Source organism: Amphiprion ocellaris, chromosome 14, assembly GCF_022539595.1.
Source record: "Amphiprion ocellaris isolate individual 3 ecotype Okinawa chromosome 14, ASM2253959v1, whole genome shotgun sequence".
Classification (NCBI taxonomy): domain Eukaryota; kingdom Metazoa; phylum Chordata; class Actinopteri; family Pomacentridae; genus Amphiprion; species Amphiprion ocellaris.
The window spans coordinates 12,476,823-12,498,136 of NC_072779.1; the positions used below are offsets into that span (position 1 = coordinate 12,476,823).

The window sequence follows — 21,314 nt, forward strand, 5'->3', positions numbered from 1 at the left end:
ATTGTGGCAATCTTGAATTTTCAGTGACTGCTATAGCTCTTAATTTTCTATGCTGGAATGAACGAAACACGTGTCTTTGTCCCAAAAAACATTCATGCATGTTGGTTCTTGTGGATGATTATCTCCACATTCTTCGGGAAAACCTCAAATCATCAGCCAGAAGGAGTCTTGGATGGAGTTAAGTGATCCAACAAGACAATGACCAAAAACATGGTAAAGGAATGGTTAAATCGGGCAAGAATTAAGGTTTTAGACTGGTTTTAACTCCTGACTTTAACCCCATTGAGAACCTGTGGACTGTGCTGAAGAAACAAGTCTGTGTGAGTCAACAAATTTAGTTGGACTGCACCGATTCTGTCAAGATGGGTGGTCAAGGACACAGCCAGAAACTTGGAGATGGCTACTGAAAGCATCTAGTTGAGGTGAAAATGACCAAGGGATGTTTAACCAAATATTACCATTGCTGTTTGCACATTCTTTTTGAAGCAGTGGATTTTGTCATATTTCCAAAGTACCTGTCATCGATGAAAAAACAACATGCATGATTGTTTTTTGTGACAGAGTGTGTTTTAATGATTCCATGACAATAAATTCAGAGTTACGGGAGTCACTGGAAACTCAGGACCACCATGACATACGTGTTCTTTGCAAGTCTATGTAAATCTTTGTTCACAAATGTAGTTTGTATTCATGGTGCAATGCAATGCATAGCCCTGAGAGCTATGAGTGTTGCTGAAGAAGAACTGGTATCTGTCTGTACATATACAGCGAGACTTAATGAAGAGTGTCTGCAGTGGGTGGGCGGCTGACTTCCACCAAAGATAGGCAGAGTCGTGAAAACTCAGCAGTGTAGGCCGGTGGGGTGGCGATTAACGGCAGCTCTGAAGTTACCGAGATGGCAATCATGCAATGAAGTAGATAAAAAAGAGGAGAATGGAGCTGCTGTTTGTACAGATTGGTGGTCAGAAGCAGTGTGAATATGTTTTTAAATCCAGAAAAAGGGGTTAAAAAAAATCTTCTTCTGCATTTTTATCATCAACTTTGAATAGAACGTCTGATGAGTAGTCAGTAATGTATTCTACATCTATTTAATAGATGTATTTTTGTATATTTTAATATAATGTATTTTCCTTTCACTGTGTAAGAATGACTGAGCTGAGCCAGAAAACAGTCCTTGAAGGAGGGCTGAAAAACAAAAGCAAGAAATTCTCTTGAAATGGAATTGCAGATGGAATGACCTGCTTAGCCTGCTGGAACTGGTTATGTGGAGGGAAATGAATGGATGGATGAATGTGTCAGCATTGAAGAACGGTCTATGTGCACCTATTGCTATTCTGCTGTGGGTGGAAATACGTCCCGGTTTCTTTGTATGTCTTTACCCCAGTCAGTCAAAATCATATTAGGCATGCAGCAATGGTGTCCCTGCAAAATCACCTCTGAGGGAATTTGTTTTGGTGGAACATTTGTGCATATAGAAGTGAGCACCTTCATTAAAATGGCTAATTCACTGAAAGAACCAAGCGGACCTGCCTGCCATTTTCAGCACGGTGACTAGCACTGTGATTGTTGCTTTTTCCAAAGTAAATGGGAAAACAGTAACGCTCGAATAGCAAAAGGGGAAAAGAATATTACATGAAATGCTGCTGGAAATGGCAGGCACCTACCTGCAACAGCACATTTGGTGAGTCAGACTAAAAATGTGTTAAGAACATGTCCAATGTTCAGGATTCTTTTTTTTTTTTTTTTTTTTTTTTTTTAAAAAGGCTTTTTGCTGTCTAAAACGGGGAGGAAGTAGCTCAAGGGACATTCAGATTTGTTAATGAAGAGTTACTGGAGTCTTAATTCATTCTGTTTTGTTAATGAAATGAGTAAGAAACCACATTTTCAGAGATTTCAGAACTGATAGGACTGATTATAGAGTTGAATCTGTGAAATCAAATCTTTCGATACTCAGCCTTGTTTTATCATCCTGTTTAATAAAGCTTTAAGTCTGTTGTTTTTAGACTTTCATAGTAAATGACTCCTTAAGTGTTTCACCTTTTTCTCCTGCTGTTTTTTTTTCTTCTTTGCATTTAGCCACACTTTAATCTGTGATTAAAACTTTCTACTGTGTCTCTCTGCTTCCTGAATCTTCCACCTGCCTGCAGTCTGATTGCAGCAATGAGAATCAGCTGCCGTAATTGGCTCACACCAGTCACCTGTTTGCAATTCCACCTCCCAGCATATAAGCCAGCTCTGTCATTCACTCCCTGCTCCACCACGGACGCGCACATCCTGCGTCGACTCGTGACCACCAGAGCTTCTTGGACACGACTCTGCCCTCGTACCCCTGCCGGTTCCTGTATGGGTTTCCTACCTACCCCTTCAGCTGAGTTTCTTCCCGTTGTAAGTATCCGGTTTTGATGGATTAGTTTAGGTTATTCATTTATGGTTTTCTTAAATTTCCCCTCTGTTGTTACTTTAGAGTCTTTGTTGAATTTTGTAGTCTTGTCTGTTTTCCTAATCAGATTTTGCTTGTCTGCTTTCAGCCCTTCCTCCCTGACTGTTCCACCTGCCTGCAGTCTGATTGCAGCAATGAGAATCAGCTGCCGTAATTGGCTCACACCAGTCACCTGTTTGCAATTCCACCTCCCAGCATATAAGCCAGCTCTGTCAGTCCCTCCCTGCTCCACCACGGAGTCGCATATCCTGCGTCGACTCGTGACCACCAGAGCTTCTTGGACACGACTCTGCCCTCGTACCCCTGCCGGTTCCTGTATGGGTTTCCTACCTACCCCTTCAGCTGAGTTTCTTCCCGTTGTAAGTATCCGGTTTTGATGGATTAGTTTAGGTTATTCATTTATGGTTTTCTTAAATTTCCCCTCTGTTGTTAGTTTAGAGTCTTTGTTGAATTTTGTAGTCTTGTCTGTTTTCCTAATCAGATTTTGCTTGTCCGCTTTCAGCCCTTCCTCCCTGACTGTTCCACCTGCCTGCAGTCTGATTGCAGCAATGAGAATCAGCTGCCGTAATTGGCTCACACCAGTCACCTGTTTGCAATTCCACCTCCCAGCATATAAGCCAGCTCTGTCATTCACTCCCTGCTCCACCATGGACGCGCACATCCTGCGTCGACTCGTGACCACCAGAGCTTCTTGGACACGACTCTGCCCTCGTACCCCTGCCGGTTCCTGTATGGGTTTCCTACCTACCCCTTCAGCTGAGTTTCTTCCCGTTGTAAGTATCCGGTTTTGATGGATTAGTTTAGGTTATTCATTTATGGTTTTCTTAAATTTCCCCTCTGTTGTTAGTTTAGAGTCTTTGTTGAATTTTGTAGTCTTGTCTGTTTTCCTAATCAGATGTTGCTTGTCCGCTTTCAGCCCTTCCTCCCTGACTGTTCCACCTGCCTGCAGTCTGATTGCAGCAATGAGAATCAGCTGCCGTAATTGGCTCACACCAGTCACCTGTTTGCAATTCCACCTCCCAGCATATAAGCCAGCTCTGTCATTCACTCCCTGCTCCACCATGGACGCGCACATCCTGCGTCGACTCGTGACCACCAGAGCTTCCTGGACACGACGCTGCCCTCGTACCCCTGCCGGTTCCTGTTTGGGTTTCCTACCTACCCCTTCAGCTGAGTTTCTTCCCGTGGTAAGTATCCGGTTTTGATGGATTAGTTTAAGTTATTCATGTATAAATCCTCATAAACGTTTAAAACCCACACAGGTGAATTTCCTCATGGATAAAATGCAGTGCTTCATATACATGCACTAGTGTGTGGCTTTCAGCTTTCTATACTTCAACACATTTTTTTTTTTTTGATGTTTTCCTCCCCCAGACCATCTGCTACAAAGCATTACCGGGTAACAAATACACCTGATGAAGATCAGAAATATTCAAGCAGAAACCTTCAGCTTCCACGAAGGTGGAAATCATTCTGCCATGAAGACCTAACAACCTTCAAAGACAATTTGAAAATGGGTAAGAAATGAAAGCACACACTGTTTAGTCTAGACCATCATTTGTGCTGACATCTGTGCTTTTAGATTCTATCAAGACGGGGAGAGAAAAAAAAAAAAAAACTGAGTGTAGTCTGCGTAAAATACATCACCTGCTTAAGCGTGACTGGCTGGATTTTGAACTGACCTACTGATGAATGTTTCAAAGGCGACACGGACCTTCCTGGAGGATGTTGCACAAGGAGTTTTGTCATTGTTGCCACATTCTGGTGTCGACTCGACTCGACTCCATTCCACTCGACTCCATTTGACTGCATTGATTGCCTTTTGTATTTATAGATTATTGTGAGAAATTGCAAGAATTGATTCTTTTTTTTTTTTTTATGTTTTGTACAAGTTTGTTGTCAATAAAAAAGAAAACCTTTATTGAAAAAATTGTTTGGATTGTGAAACATTGTCACAGGAAGAACCTCAGTCACTGCAACTTGATGCTCTGTTATTGTTGCAGGAAGAACGTCGGTCGCTGCCACTTGGTTCTCTGTTATTGTTGCAGGAAGAACGTCGGTCGCTGCCACTTGGTTCTCTGTTATTGTTGCAGGAAGAACGTCGGTCGCTGCCACTTGGTTCTCTGTTATTGTTGCAGGAAGAACGTCGGTCGCTGCCACTTGGTTCTCTGTTATTGTTGCAGGAAGAACGTCGGTCGCTGCCACTTGGTTCTCTGTTATTGTTGCAGGAAGAACGTCGGTCGCTGCCACTTGGTTCTCTGTTATTGTTGCAGGAAGAACGTCGGTCGCTGCCACTTGATGCTCTGTTATTGTTGCAGGAAGAACGTCGGTCGCTGCCACTTGGTTCTCTGTTATTGTTGCAGGAAGAACGTCGGTCGCTGCCACTTGGTTCTCTGTTATTGTTGCAGGAAGAACGTCGGTCGCTGCCACTTGGTTCTCTGTTATTGTTGCAGGAAGAACGTCGGTCGCTGCCACTTGGTTCTCTGTTATTGTTGCAGGAAGAACGTCGGTCGCTGCCACTTGGTTCTCTGTTATTGTTGCAGGAAGAACGTCGGTCGCTGCCACTTGGTTCTCTGTTATTGTTGCAGGAAGAAGGCCGGTCGCTGCAACTTGGTTCTCTGTTATTGTTACAGGAAGCTGCGAAGCGCTGCGAAGCGCTGCGAAGCGCTGCGAAGCGCTGCGAAGCGCTGCGAAGCGCTGCGAAGCGCTGCGAAGCGCTGCGAAGCGCTGCGAAGCGCTGCGAAGCGCTGCGAAGCGCAACTCAACTCGACTCGACTCGACTCGACTCGACTCGACTCGACTCGACTCGACTCGACTCGACAAATTCTTCAATAGAAACTCTATGGTAAACTAAATGTAAGAAATCTATAAAAAGACTGATCACGTCTACTTCTTTAAATCAAAATACCATTACCTGCATTCAATAAAAACAATTTAAACCACACAACAGATGGTTAACTGCAATCATTTATACACATAGAAACAAAAATGTACTACACCAAACATTTCCTACCAAATTCATGTGACAGCAATCCTACAAATCTGAATAACAACTTTATCTACTACCCAACCACACTTACTATCATATTATTCAAACTGCAGGAGAAAGTGCAGAATCCGAGACAGCAGCTGTAGAAACAAACATAAAGACTCAACTACTTCACACACCGCACGTGACTGAAATCAGCGCAACAAATTAACTGTGTTCAGGCGTCCTCAGCAAATTAGAAAGCAGTGTTGTGAAATCACTTGGCACAGGCTGGTTTGCACTAACATTCAGTAAGTGTTGACACCATTAATTCTCAGTGTACAGTCTATATGCTTCACAGATACACTTAAGAAATGGTAACTGATTACATTGTTGGATTGCATTATGTAACACTGCACATTAAATAGTAATTCTGCAGCACAGGAATACAGTAGCTGAATGTACTACAATCACGCCACTTAATGTACATGAGCATACTGCCCCCCACCACCAACGACACTTCAACTTTACCCTACTCACCAGTGGGCCTGTGAGCAGCAAGACTTGGTAAAGTTCTTCTCTGTAGGCCAGTGGTAGCCAGCGTCTCACACACGCACACCGGAACAGTTTTGAGCTGGCCAGTGTCGCCTCCTCATCTCCCACAACCCCTGCAGTCTTGGCAACAGAAACCCCAGCAACGGGCCCTTCACCCTGCAAGGGCTGTGCAGGTCCTGGGGAACCCAGCTTCTCCATTCAAACACAGAAATAGAAGACAGAAGGGAGAGAGAAGGAAAAAAGCTACATAATACTGGAGCGAGGGAGGAAGGGAGGGAGGAAAGGAGGGAGGAAAGTGGGGGGGGCAGCAAAGAGAGTGCAAGGGTAAGAGCAGCAGTCGGCCTATCTGGGTTTGGAAGTACGACACATGCATTTTTTTGAGTTACTGATTAAATATGGAGGATTGGAAGAATATGGAGATGAGAATAAATGAAGAAAAAGGGGAGTGGAAAACAACATCTTTTTTGACACAAGGGTCAAAGTCGGGCTGATGAATGTATCTTGAAGGAAATACATTGCATTTATATATTTGCACCATGTACACAGTGAGCGAGTGAGTGCTTTGTGGGGATATTTCATGACATATGTAGGTGTGTGAGTTTGTGTGAGAGTGTGAGTGGTCTTGCAGGGATCAGTAGTAATCTGATGAGGAATGCCTGTTTGCACAGTGTATACAAGGAGCTCTGATGGCAAAAACTCTGCAGGCTTTGATTAATTGCTTGTAGGACAGCCATAATGCTTGTGTTTGTATGTATTAGCCAGTGATCTTATCTGCCACTGAGTGTACTTTGAGCACTGACCCCTGGGGTCATCCTCTTTATGTAGGTGTCAAATAAACAAACACACAAGCACACAAATCTGACCTCATCCATTTTTCCCAACATAGCTCTGAAAACGTTTATAACTTGTTGATAACTTCAAAATATATGTTAATAAATGACCTGGACAGAACAACAGGGTTGATCTAAAACACGTCGCCTGTTGTGAAGTTGTGGCATTCGTTCCAGCAGCAAGGCCAGATTCAGCTTTCGTCAGAGGCTACAGGTGTGTGTGCCTGTGTGTAACAGGCTTTATATGTTACCAGCTAGTCAGTTGTGTAATATAACATAAACAGCATGTTCTTCTATGAGCACGCCAATGTTGCAGTTGCTGCTAACCTTTGATCTTTAATGAAACTGCACACACAAGGCTTTCTTTAAGAGTGGATATAACAACCTATTATCAACTGAATGTTAAGAAAAAAAACACTCCAGGGCTTATAATGCATTTGAAAAAAAAAAACAGTGAGTAAATATGATCAAAGTTTCTGTAGGAGCCACGACTAACACAACTCACACTGTACAGACTATGCTCGGTCACAATCAGATAAACGACTTGGGTTGCAGACAAAAAAAAGAAAACAGAATTTGCAGACACATGCCTTCAGTTTTATTAAGCTTAAAGTGTGAGCTCAGGTTGAGAGAGAACAGAAGGAAATCAAATTCTGACACAAGAGTAGAAACACCATTATAACTAGCTGTGATATCTGCTGACAGTCTTTCCTCGTTATGAAGTAACAACAGTGCAGAACAACATGATCAGCAGTTAACAAATAACTAATCTGAAAACTTTTCTCCAGTTGACCAATGCTTCTCTCTAGCAGGGAAGAAAGGGATGGCTGTTGAAATCATACACACATGCACAGATATGTTTGTCCACATGCTAAAGAGCATCCCCAGACCCCTGTGTTTCCCATCCATGTTTTTCCTGCTTGCTTGCTTTTTAAATCTGACACTGATCCATTTGTCATCCTCCCCTCCTCCTGTATAACAACAGCATTAGAATGGACAATTGCCCATACCATGTCAAAACTTCAGCTTACTATAACTTATTATGAATGTTTTTGGTTCATTGTTTTTCTCATGAAGGTAGCAAACCTTGTAGCAAATATAAAAGTTGTAAAACCATACACAATGTTATTCATTTTTAGACTATTTTTTAATAATTATCAATGATATAAAGCCTATGACAAAATCTACATAAGCAGCATCTTGATCAGTGTTCTTGCCCCTTTAAACTAACAAGTTGGTTTAACATATTAATATTTTACTTGCAATGTGTAATTTAAAGGTAGCTTGACATCAACAGCTACTGCTGCACTGGTCGGCTCAGTTTGTTTCCTTTTAGCAAAACCTTAAAGGTGTCTTGTCTATACAATATTTTTTTTTAAAAATACCCATGTTAGTAAGATGAGAACGCTTCAACTTTGGGTTTTCAATCTCAGCAAATAATAAGAAGTGTCTCAGTTAGCTTTAGCTAAGGCTATTCCACCAACAAAATACTAGAATTTATAATGATAATAATGTATCAAATAGTAATATGTAAACAATGCAACCACGTGAGAGAGTTGTTTTTTCTTTCATGATCCATTTCCTATGTTGTCTCTTAAGTTCTGGTATCTATTCTTGTCTTTCTACATAAGTATTCAATAGCTTACAACTACCATAGAGTGTGATGATGCAGGTTATTAAATTATTAATGCTATTTGTATATTTTATAAAAAGTCACTCAGTGAGCAGATTTCTTGCTTTATTTGTATTTTCACCCTTGGATGTATTATGTAGTATAGAATTTACTGACAATATGATTTAGAATTATTAGGAAGTTACAGAATGATGGGTCCATGTCTTAGGATGAATAAACATTGTATCAGCACATACAATCAGGCACATCTATTATGATATCCTTATTATATTTATATCAATTTTTTGTTTGTTTGTTTGTTTGTTGCTGTTGTTTTACAGTACATTAGGTATTTAGTAAGCTACTTATATCCACTACACTGGTCTATGGTTACTATCAATCCTCTGACATTAATGGGAAACAAGAACAAGACAGCTGACGAGGAAATAATTTTCCAAACTCTGGTGTCACATTCATGTCTTTTTCTTCAGGAAACATAAAAAAGTCTGTCCCATTGTAAGAACATCAGAGGATACAATAATGAGCATTTTATGTTAAAATATAAGGAAATTAATTGTACAAAACAGGCTCCATACATAATTGTATTTGAATTGAATTGAATTGAATTGAATTGAATTGAATTGAATTGAATTGAACTGAATTGAACTGAATTGAATTGAATTGAATTGAATTGAATTGAATTGAATTGAATTGAATTGAATTGAATTGAATTGAATTGAATTGAATTGAATTGAATTATGTACTTTCACAGCTCCATTAAAAGTGTTTTACAGGAACATATAAACTAAAAACAAATATGACAAGAACCTTGTAAAATGTGTATTTTAGTCTCAACATACACGCCCAAGATGTTTTAGTACCATCGTAATGACTACAACCCATAAAAAGTTTCCTTGTGTTTGCACAATACAAGTGTGCAACAATAAAAGAATGGAGAAAATGCCAGGAGTGGGAGGAGTGAAAGGTTGTTGACTGGAACAGGTAAATAAAATTATGATGAAAGCCATTTAAACCCAAGAGAGGCATTATGAAAGTGTCCTGTGAAGCATATAAGAGCTACTGAAGACTCACACAGCCCTTCTCATCCTCATACACACCAGGAACACCGGAAGGAAAACGCAGACTACATATAAGAAGAAACCATAGTTGACAGGTAAGGTCTTCATTTCAAAATGTAAATCTGTATGACTGCTCAACTGTATGATCGACCATAAAGCTTGTAAGTACATTTAGAGTGTAATTTATATGTATAGTTTTGTTTCACAGGAATGAATCCAGAGAGTGCTGGTGGTCTGTTGATGATATAGCATCTGCAAAGGAACTATTGCCCTTATTTTTTACTTTACATATCATTTTTATCCAACGGGGGGATTTTATATATAACAGATTTTTCTGAACTTATCTTTAAGAATCTAGTAAGACACAGACACTAGAGAGAAAATATTATCTCAACAAGTTGTTTTCATTTCTTGAACACAGTATTTTTACTTTCAACCACTTTGAGTAAATGTGTACCAAAAACACCCGAGTGAAACATTTGCACGTCTGTTAATAATCTCAAATCTGCGCTACCAAAAACCTACCTGCCAGCACAGTTCTGTTAAATGATGCATAGGAACAAACCAGATGACATCTTGACACGTTGGCCATACACATGGAATATTCAATAGGAACAGGATGTTCTGTGTATTTTACCTCTGGTTGTGTATTCTTTAACAAGCCTCATCAATATTTTATTCTGTTCTGGTGTGCAGTCTGATCATATTTGGCTGAAATTTGCACTGAGGGTAAAAACACTAATCTGTAAAAAAGATCCTTTTGCTGTTTGGGGGACTTTGCTGGGAGTAAATAAAAGATTAAGGAAGTTAGGTGGAAAAAAGTCATGAAAGTCTGCCATCTGTCACTGCGCCACAGTGGGATATTTTTCTCTGTTGAAAGGTATTGATATTTTGGTGAATTTAAACTAAATGAGGACTTTGAATAAACTCTGTGTATGTGCTCATTTCGATGACCTTTCCTTTACTTTCAGGTTCTTTCAAAAAAACAAAAAAAGAGCACAATGAAGTTGATTTTCAGAGCCTCACTCTTACATTTGCTCCTGTACTGTGCGACTCACACAGCATGTAAGTGAAAATCTGCTCACTATGAATGTAGCTTAATTTCCTCTTTAAGTTAAATCATTCCAAAAGATATCACACTGGTTATCTCCCCACCTTGTGCAGTCTGAGTTTTCACCGATTCACTCAACTGTTTCTATTTCTTTTCCTAAGGTGTCAATATCGAATCTGACCCAGTAGTCGACGGTGAGGGTCTTATACAGGCGGAGTTGAACAACACTGTGTCACTGAAATGTACCGTTGGTGGAGACACTCTGGACGATGAAGAGCTGGTGTGGCTCAGAAATGGTTTGACGGTCAAACTGAACGAAGAGAACAAGAAAGGTGCAAGCAGTGTGTGTGTTTCACCTGTCATCTATGACGACAATGAGGCCACTTTTACTTGTCAACTGAAAAACAATGCCACAGTTAAGGCCTCTGTCACCCTAAGAGTCACATGTGAGTCCCTTTAAAAATGTTGAAACGATGCATTTTGTTAATAATAATACTGGTAGCTTCTAATTTATATAGATTTAGTGACCTGTCAGCATACTACTGTTGTTCACACTGAAATACTACTGGATGTACTGCTATGAAATATATTCATAGTACCCAGAAGATGTCACACCGGTGATCCGCTAATCTGACAATTAGTGTGATCAGGAGGCTGACGTGTGTTTTTTCAATAAAATATCTTGATAATTGGATTATAGGGTAGATTTTGTTGCATCATATCTTTTCCTCTTGGAGTATCACTTCCTAGACAACACTGGTTTATGACCAAATACCTCTAAAACTAATGTCATTTTCATCAGCCTCAGCTGTACTTTGTTCCCAGTGGTTTTTAAAAGGTGTTAACATACTAACAAACTGAAAACAAATAGGCAACATCATCTTCTGGGGACTATGAATGCCTGTGCAAATTTGCTATCTACTGTTCATAGTTGCTGTGATATTTTCAGTCTGAACCAGACTTAAACATGCAAACGGAGACACAGCTGCACTCAAATTTCTTCTTTAGGTGAAACGTGTATTTATCTGCAAAGACAACTCAGCGGCTATAATATTTTCCCTTTAGATCCCCCAGAGTTGTCTGGGTCAGAGGAGGTTACAGTAGAAGAGGAGTCAAAGCTCGTCCTGAGCTGTGACATCTGGGCCAATCCACCGGTCTCATCTGTGGTGTGGGCACTAAATGGAAGCATGGTGGATCTATTAGCAGGCGACTTCGTTGTGACCACGGACGGCTCTATAAGCCAGCTGATAGCCAGCAAAGTGGAGAGGAGCTTGCATGAAGGCACATATCAGTGCACAGCAAATTCTCCCAAATATGGAGCATACAGCAAGACTTTCTACGTCACAGCGGCAGGTCTGTTCACTCGATCAACGCTCTTCAGTATTACTGAAACCAAATTCTGATTGTTGAATAGTTTTAATGGGTATTTCATTGCTTATGTGTCATCAGCACTTGAAACAATGCCTCAGTTAGTGATGTCATTAAAGGAGTTTAATCCTCTTTCTCCTCATTTGAAGATAAGACCATGAAGTTCCCACTGATGCCCATGATTGCAGCAATTGTGGTGGTGATCCTCACTGCAATTCTTGCAATTGTTTCACGGTGGAGGAAAATCGCAAAGGTAACACACAAACGATGCACATAGAGCACAAAGACTGAATCATTGCAATCAGGACCTCCTAATGCTTTAATTCTCTTTCAACAGTGCTTCAAGAAATAAAGACACCAACACTCCTTTTTTGTGTGCAGGACTACCGATTTATGTAACAGAGTTTTTAATTTTACGTTGTATTTGACATTTTTTAAAGGAACGCTTTGACATTTTGGAAAATGCATTTATGGGCTTTCTTGCTGAGAGTTTGAAGACTGATCTTATTCTCATATCTGTCTGTTAAATATGAAGCTACAACCAGCTGTCTTCAGCACAAAGGCTGGATTTGAATGTAAATAGCTAGCTGGGCTCTGCCCAAAGAGTAAAATGCAAGCCTCAACATAAAAACCACCTGCCCAGTATTGCTTAGGTCTCTCTCCTGCTGTCTGGCTCCTGGACGTTGTAACTTCTGGGTTCTGTAGTTTGTGGGATGAGGCCTGTTCAGGCTTGCTCAGGTGCATCCTGCGAATGCTTGGTCAGATTGGTTCTTTGTTGTCTTCCTCGAGTCTTTTCTGAGCAGTTTTTGCAGTGTGTCCTACTCTTGGTCTGAAGCAACGTTTAGGTGGGGAATACGTGTTAAAGCAACATCCACATGAATGCAGGACCCAAGGTTTCCTAGCTGAACTTTACATAGAGACAAAATAATCAGTGGTATAGACTTGACTTCTAAATGCAAAATATGTTAATAAGTTTTAAATGTGTTGGCTGATTAGCTTTCAGCAGATCTATGCTAGCTGTTATCAGTCTTTGTGCTATGCTAAGCTAACTACCCAGTGGCGGTGGCTTCATATTTACTGTGCAAACATATGGTCACTCTTCTGATGTAACTCTCTGCTGCAAAGCAAAAAAAAAGCAGATTTTTCCCAAAATATCCTTCAAAATCTGATCAGATGTTTTATGCTACTGGCTATGTACACAATATGCTATTTATTTAACCTATGATTATGACAAGAGGATCTCCTGAGTCTGCAGTATGACATTTAGCTTGTTACTTTTTATTATGTGATGCACTTTGACCTTGATGATGAAGTGAGTTTTAATGCTCCATTTCCTCTTTTCTTGTTAATATCTTTGCAATAAAATAAACCAAACTGAAAAGTACACTGACCTGGCAAAGACCTCTTTTTCTGGGAATGTGAAAAAAATCAAAGCTACAAGTGTATATTTGGAAAATGATTCATGACTCTATGATTTAAAGATACAACATCATGTTTATACAATTATAATGTATTGTACATTGACAGACTACTAGATATAGACAGATAAAATATTTGACACTACCGTTTTCTAATTGCTAGTGTTTGATCAATGAATGAAATACCTGTATTCTTCCACTTTGTCAGTCTGCAGTGGTTAATTCATCAACATATGACTAGACAAGTTACATTTTGTGGGACAGAATACTTGTCACGCTTGCTGTTTAAAACATGAGCTGTAAACTAAAAGACTTAACTAAAAATCAATGAAAAAAGAAAGACAAAATAGAACTGTTAAAATGCTTAAGTTGATGCTTTTAGACTTCCCAGTGTAAAAATATCTGTAGTGTTCAGAGACATCTATTAAACAATTGGTCATCGAGTTGAACTGCCTCTCAATCAAAATCTTGGTCTCCATTTTAGACATTCACTCTGAACTTTAGCTCCTGACTCATCAGGAAAACCAAGGCTTGTTAAAATCATGTTATACATTTACTTTTAATGAGACAAAAGGACATGGATTACAAGGTTGCCAAGGTCAAGCTCAAGGCCTAAGTCGTTACGTTACCTTACCATTAAATAGATATTTAACAGATTCACATAAAACAGTGCAACAAAAATTACAAGAATTTGTGACATCCGCTGCAATGACTGGTCAAATATACAATATGAAAACAAGGTTAATGTCTTAACTGAGGCTGATGATGCTTGGTTGTGTCTGCATTTTTAAAATCTTTAAGAATTTTCCTTTTTGCTTGGCTAAATATTAATAAGAATTACTATTCAGATAGTTTCAGATATAAATATTACCTTCAAAAGAATACTGATACCCAGCACTGAAAAGACAAATCCCTCTCAATAAAATAAGAATTTGATTGTTGTTCAAAAGCTCTGGTTTACTTGTAATGTTGGTTTGTCACTAAATCCAACATATACAAAAAAGCAAAATTATTGTATCTAGTCTGCATTTAGAGAAAAGAAGAAGATAAATTGTTGTTTTAATTGCGCCATGATGACTGTGCAAACACCCAGAACCTTTCCTCCTGTACCTTCTTTAATGGCCCTGAACAATGCACTGTTCTTTGCCTCGTGCCACGTAACTGTGATATCATGCTGGGATCCCTTTTAGCGGGTCAAAGATGTGGCATCTACTTTCTAGCAGCACATTCAGTATAACTGAAACGTCTGAAATTGCATTTGCACAACACAAGTTCATGAGAAATTTATTTTATAAGAACATGGAAGAACAAAGTGATTTAACATTAAATTAAAATGAAAAAGAAATCTTGTTATTGTCACTAGCAGATCACCATCAACTAAAACACAATAGATGGACATGAACAAAATCTCAGAACACCAGTGCGTGAATGCGTTTCACATGCAGGTCTGAAGTGACATCTGCTGGTTGCCTTACTTTCAAACCCTTCCTAGCCATGACAATGACATGTATGTGTAAATGTGCAAATAAAGAAATAGAATGAAATGTCAATGTTTAAAAAAAACAAAAAACATCCAAAGCCCTGCCATGTATTTGAAATGATGAACGAGCAGTAGTTGTACCGGTATTTTTCCTGTTGGGGTCATAGATTGAATAAAACAGGAAACTTCAAATTCTAATTCACAGTAAAATTATATCACAATTACAACCACAAAAAAATATGATTATAGAATAGGAAACAGAAAATTTAAATATCACTTGGATGACATAAAAGGTCTGGTGTATTGAACTGTGCTAACCTGAGATGTGTAACATTTGTTTTTATTCTTTCTTCCCCATTTGTGTAAATAGAATGGGTAAAATATCGGAAACACCCCTCAATCTACAATAGAACATTACAACAAAACCACTGACTGACATGTTGGTTGTATCAACGCCTATCTCACGCCAAGTCAGTAAAAACTGAACATTATAAATCTCACAAAGATAAGCTTTATTACATTGGATTACATAAACTGTGGTTAAAAGAACTCTACACTTACATAAAATGAGGAATAACATTTCCTGAATCAGTTTTTATTGTCATTATACAATATATAATGACATCTCACTTAACTTCTCACATTATATACAAATAACAAACCAGACATAAATACATAGAAAAACAAGGAAAACTTCTAAAACAAATAGTGTATGTACAGAAACATAAATTGGTAGTGCCAAACAGAGCACCACTGAAATAGACAAGAACTATACATACAAAGCAGGATGTAATCAGAATTAAACCACATGTGCAATATGTGCAAAGTTTTATAATAGTGATATTTATTGTTTAAAATTGCAGGTGAGAAGCAATACTTATGCAATGTACCTGCAAAGATGAATTTCTGAAGTATTTACAATGTCGGGGATAGTACAGTAGAAACGTATCATCAGCTATTCATTTTACATACAGAATAACTGTAACATTGAAGCCCTCGTACAAATTTTTAAAAAATTTCCTTTCATAATATAACACAAACTCCGACAAGAACATTAAACATAAACAAGAAAAAAGCAAGAGTCTAAGATACATTAAACTAAGAGCACTATAGATTAAAGTTATCGCAAGGATTCATCATATCTTTTACATTTATGAATACAAAACGTTGAATATAAGAAACTTTGAAATAAAATCTGATGCATCTTTTTTAATCTTAGGCATGATTAACATCAATCCAAAAAAAACACACCTGTAGGCCTTTTATCAAAAGTGAGCGATTTAAAGCATACGTCTATTTAAAAAACTAATAACACTAAATTTATTTTTTAAACGAATCACCTAAATTTAATTCACATGTATTTTTTCAGTGTCACATTTTAATCTTCGAAGCACGTTGCAGCGTCTGAGGCTGAAAGGACCTTTACGTTGGACGCAACGTGCTACGTCACTAGCTGTACGTAAAGGGCGTGGTGACGTCTGTTTGCGAGCATTCTGCGGTCCACCGCCAAATTCAAACAGAAAGAAAGAAACGCGAAGAACTGCAGCCGCAGCGAAGAGGACGGACTTTCTCACAACTGATAATTTCAGGTAAGTTGTCGATACAGCAGATAGTATGACAGTCAGTCTTCTTTTGTCTGTGCTAAGATATTTAATGCAAACATCTTTTCATGTGAATTTATCGAGCTAATGGTGCGTTCGCGTACACAGCCTTCTTTTGTTGTGTGAGAATCAAAAACGTGTTACTAGTTACGCTGCTACTTGACTAAGTTTTACTTTTCAAAAACATGAAATATTTAACTTTATTTGAATTCGGTGCACAAACGTTTAGCGTAAAGTCGCTGTTATTCCCTCCGCTGCCGGTGTTTTGGATGGAGTCATCCCAGGGTTAGTTTCACAGAGCAGGGCAGGGCAGCCTCCACTGCTACATTGTCTTCATCAAACAATAGCAGGGGAGCCTTCACTAACACGATTATTGCTGCTTTATTTGAGGGTTGTTACGGGTCATTTTCACCATCATTTCCCGTCCTTTGGTCATTAACATTGTTCCCATTTTTTTGTCAGTAACAGACTACTGAGAGGTAATTCTTTAAAATAACAAATAGGCACAGATAAATATGCTCAAGATTGTGATGTGTTAGATTTGATTCTCTTTGTCTTGATACCTGGGACTGTTCGTGTTACTTGGTTTCCTTTGTCTAACTGTTGTGGTGAAATATTTATGACTACAACACTCAATCTAATACTGAATTATTGTAACACACTTAGGGAGGTCCACCAACGTATATTGTAATTGCCTGATTCTTCCTGCGTGTTCAGGAGCTCCATGCCTTATTTAAATTAAAACCTTGTATAATCTTGTATTCCTGAACATTGTGGCCTTGCACAGTCTTATGGTCAGGTGAAATAATGCGATAGGACTTCCAAAAAAATTTATTAAATCTGTCTTGGATGGTGTACACATGGACAGTCCTCACATTTCCTTCGTTTCTCACAAGCTTCTGATCATTTGCCATCATTACAGTTACATTTATGTCTACATGCCTATTAAGAATTTGTAAACCCATAATTCAAATGGCCTAAAAGGTTTTACAATTATATTCCAACACTGCGAGTTCAAAAATGTATTCAAGTTGAAATGATTTAAAACAGAATAATGCAGTAATATCAAATAAAAATAACTGTTCTTGCTACATGGCTGAGATTATTGTGATTATTGCATATTAAGTTAATTCAGAGTCAATGCATTTTTTCTGTACCAATTTTATTTCTTCAAACCTGTGTAAAATGCTTCATCTATCTTATCTTTTCTTGTGTGCTTTAAATTTTGGATTTTTCTTTTTAATGTGTAGTTTGATGATTGAACAACAATTGCAAAATAGCTTACCACAGAACTACATTTGGACAGAGCCTTTTCAATCAAGGCTGTCACACCTGGAACACATTACCAAACGAAATTAATAAGATAGCAGATTTAAAAACTTTTACAGCAAAAGTTAAGTATTGGCTGAAAGAAAAACAAGAATGTACCCACCTATGACATCTAAAAGGTCCGACTGACTGTGGATTGTGTCATTGTGGGTGGGTGGGGGTTATAGGTTTTTAATGTTGTCTGTGCCGTTTTTATTTGTGTTGTTGATCCTTTGACTACTTTTACTTAAAAGCCCAACCAGGGACAGGAGTTGAAAATTAGCTCAATGCTACACACTGTATATGTCATGCATCAGTTCTATGTGTTCTATGATAGCTGCATGGTCCCTGATCAAATAAATGAATAAATAAATAAAATAAAAATGTTTTATTATATTTCTTCAGCTCAGTCAGTATGGCGTCTTCAGTGATGGATGGAGTGGGTAAAGCTGTGGTTGGAGTCTGGCGAGCACACACAGTCCTGGATGAGTCTGACGGGGCAGAAAGCTCCCCAGAAGCCCCCGACCGTTTCCGCAAACTTCGCTCCTCATCTTCACTGAACTCTCTGCGAATGTCTTTGCGCAAGAGGCTCCCACTGCGCTCGGTCCAGGCCAACTCCCTCCCAGAGAACCCAACTTGGGAAACCCTGAAGGAAGAACCAAAACCAAGCACCATCAGCAAACTTAGTCGTAGTGCTCGGAATTCCATCAACGGAGTGTATCAGGTAAATTATTTACTATGCTTGGATCTGGAGGTTGCAGACACTGAGCTACCATCCCTCGAGTGTTCTCTTATCATCCTCAGCTCCCTCCTCCTCCTTTGTGTGATTTTCTCCTTCACACAGAGGTTCCAGAGGACCAGAGAGTTTTCACGTGAGGAGTATTTGGTAGCAACACCAGGTCATGATGGAGAAAATGCTGGTACTTCTACTTCTTGCACACCGAGGCGTACACCTAGACGAGGTGCTACACCCAGACGCACCCCTAGAGCAGCAGCCACACCCGGGCGTACTCCAGGCTCTAGAGGTCGAAGGACTCCTGAGGCGTCCGTACGGGGTGTGAAAACAGGACGAGGCAGGAGACAACTGGTCCGCATGGCTGCATTACGAAGTCCTTTTGCTTCCCCCAACACACAGAACCAGAGGCTGTGAGTTCCATAACCAGCTACAGTTTTCTTTGCACATTGTACAGTTTCTGTGTCTGAGGCCTTGTTAGTTGGTCCTAATGTTTTCCACGTTTTATTCTGTTGGCTACTTTCATTTCTGAGGTTTTCAGCCCTGGCTGTTTGTTTTCTCTGTTGTAATAGAAAATTTGATCAAGATCTAGAATCAGTTTCCAGTGGGCTCAGGAGGCTCAAACATCTGTCAAAGGCCTTTGATGACATCATCCACAGAGATGACAGGTAAAAAATTTCTGTTTTCAGTGAATTGTTTTGATTGGTAAAGCTGATTAAGAACCGTTGGAGGTTTTCTTATATGCACGAATGAAAGTGCACTGTAGGTGAATGAGAGTATTTTGTGTAACTGAGGAAGCCATCAGTACATTTCCTTGTATGCTTGTGTATTTTACATACATAGAAGAGTCCAGTATATGTGCCTCTGCATAGAGGAAGCGCGTGACTGACCTCCACACCCACCTCACCCTCCCACCTAAAGAATCCCAGCCTGTGGTGCAGCTTGTGGGTCCCCAGATTTCCTTCCCCTCCCCCTTGACATTCTTCCCGCCTCAGTTTGAAACCGGGTCTGTGTTTCTGGTATTCGGATAAGGAGGGAGTGGGTGGGGGGATATGGGTGTGGGAATTGGAGCCAGATGAAATGACAAAAATGTGTTTTGTATGTTTTGCGTCATTTCCTATGTTGACATTCAAACTGTTCAGGCAGAGTCCAATCCATGATGAATTAGGTAGACTGTGAAAAGCAGGAACGCACATCAACAGTGACCTTGTCTGTTATCTGTGCACATTGCAAGCAGCCAACTGCTTTCCTCACTGTATGAAAATATCTTCTCTGGGAAGTTAAACGTTTGTTTTCCCAACTACAGACAGGCAGTTCAACTATTCCCTAATTATGTGAGTAGGGGCAGAAGGTAAATTTGCATCTCAAAACAAATCCTACTAAAACCTGATAAGTTATGGAAACATATGCTCTTGAACGCATGTTAGAGCTGACCCAATGTCCGTGCATGGTGCGCTTTGCATATGAGAACTTGTGAAGGTCTGTTACGTTGCACTGAAAATCCTTTCTTTTATTTCACATTGCCCAAGCAAATGAAATTCTTCTCTTGTCAGACTAATTTTTTTTCTAACTTTACAACCTGTGTTTTTCATTCTGACCCAATCTTTGTCTCTTCATCGGTTCTTATTTACTTTCTGTTTGTACTACTTACCACTTTGGTCTCCAAATTCGGAAAGTCATGGATGTAAATGTTGCATTATCACCTGATGGGTTTCTTTAATTCTTGGCATTTTGAATAATTATAGAAATCTGTATGAATCTAAAGGGGAAGTGTACTTGATTAGCAATTCTGTCTAGTTTGTTGGTATTAAAAACTGAGTTGATGAAAGAATTTGATTAGTTATTATCACTACGTTTGTTTTTTTGCTGAGTAACCATTGTTCTCTTTCACAGACCCAGGTACAAGGGAACGTTCTGGAGGGGCGATGATGAGAAAGTTGGACCCCAGTGGTAAACTCAGTCGCTCAAACCTCATCGTCGAGCCACAAACCTCTCAAACACGCTGGGGAGGTTGGGCCCCACACGCGTGAACACTATTCGCAAACCCAACTGAATTGCATGCATGTGTTGTACGTAAAATACAGGACCTTTTGTAGCCATGTGTCACATTTATTATTATTGTGGTGTCACTGTTACATATACATGTAGTGTGTCATGGGGAGACTGTTACGTGGCAGCTTGTCTTCCTTTTTTTTATCTGTGTGGTGCCCCGATTAGCTGCACCTGTGTGAATCTTGTGTGTTTACTCATCTCAGGTTAGCTAGTTGTGGGTAAAATGTCCTCATTGGTAGCTACCAAAGGGATTTCTATACTGTGGTAGTACGTGTCTGTCTTAGTTGCCACAATCAAATGTCTTAGTTACATTTTTAAAATACTAATATTTTAGTTTGTGCTGTCACTCTCTGCCTACATTCTGAAAAATACTTTAAAGAGATGCTGCACAAGACCAAAATCTGCAGGGACTAACACTAAATTTACTGACTGAAGGGAGATGCATTTTCCTCTACTTTAAATGTATGCAATGATAGTTACTAACATTTGTTGTACGGTTTTTAAATGTCATTTGATTATACCAAGATGTGTAAGTGTATTTCTATGAAAGGGGACTTCATTTTATATACGATAACTTAGGCAGTATTTGAATGGGAACTTTCCTTGAGGCATGAGGTCGGCACTTATAACAGCCCTGTGGATGATTCATATACCAATATTGTACACATAAATCATCTGATAATGTGATGAGGGGCAGATTTAATGGCTCATTACCAGATGACATCGATGATGTTATTAAGTAATATCCAGTAAGTTGTTAGTGTAGTGACTGTCAAGCTAAACAGCCTCAAATGAAGCGAAACGCTTCTCTTTGCTGCA

General features: G+C 39.3%; 2 protein-coding genes and 1 long non-coding RNA gene across 5 annotated transcripts; 2 read left to right on the top strand and 1 right to left on the bottom strand.

Moving 5' to 3' along the window:
* Positions 1 to 4,593: 4,593 nt before the first annotated feature.
* Positions 4,594 to 6,256, bottom strand: LOC129350521 (uncharacterized). Of its 2 annotated transcripts, none has more exons than XR_008603957.1 (3): positions 5,949 to 6,256; positions 5,521 to 5,569; positions 4,594 to 5,013 (listed from the first exon to the last, which is right to left on the bottom strand). It is a non-coding gene; the product is annotated as an uncharacterized LOC129350521 (long non-coding RNA). The 2 variants fall into 2 exon arrangements; XR_008603958.1 differs by having other exon boundaries at positions 4,594 to 5,058.
* A 3,178-nt stretch (positions 6,257 to 9,434) lies between these two features.
* Positions 9,435 to 13,287, top strand: LOC111577751 (transmembrane and immunoglobulin domain containing 1). 2 transcript variants are annotated; one of them, XM_055017306.1, is made up of 6 exons: positions 9,435 to 9,579; positions 10,456 to 10,549; positions 10,697 to 10,867; positions 11,601 to 11,888; positions 12,053 to 12,156; positions 12,241 to 13,287. In XM_055017306.1, exons 2-6 carry the CDS (start codon positions 10,486 to 10,488, stop codon positions 12,253 to 12,255), a joined length of 642 nt encoding a protein of 213 aa, XP_054873281.1. In that variant the 5' UTR covers positions 9,435 to 9,579; positions 10,456 to 10,485; the 3' UTR covers positions 12,256 to 13,287. The 2 variants fall into 2 exon arrangements, with proteins under 2 accessions (XP_054873281.1, XP_023139944.1); XM_023284176.3 differs by having other exon boundaries at positions 9,436 to 9,579; positions 10,697 to 10,981.
* A 2,916-nt stretch (positions 13,288 to 16,203) lies between these two features.
* Positions 16,204 to 20,397, top strand: LOC111577752 (uncharacterized). Its single transcript, XM_055017442.1, has 6 exons — positions 16,204 to 16,390; positions 18,116 to 18,434; positions 18,555 to 18,856; positions 19,016 to 19,111; positions 19,754 to 19,777; positions 20,337 to 20,397. Exons 2-6 carry the CDS (start codon positions 18,126 to 18,128, stop codon positions 20,395 to 20,397), a joined length of 792 nt encoding a protein of 263 aa, XP_054873417.1. The 5' UTR covers positions 16,204 to 16,390; positions 18,116 to 18,125.
* Positions 20,398 to 21,314: the final 917 nt, after the last annotated feature.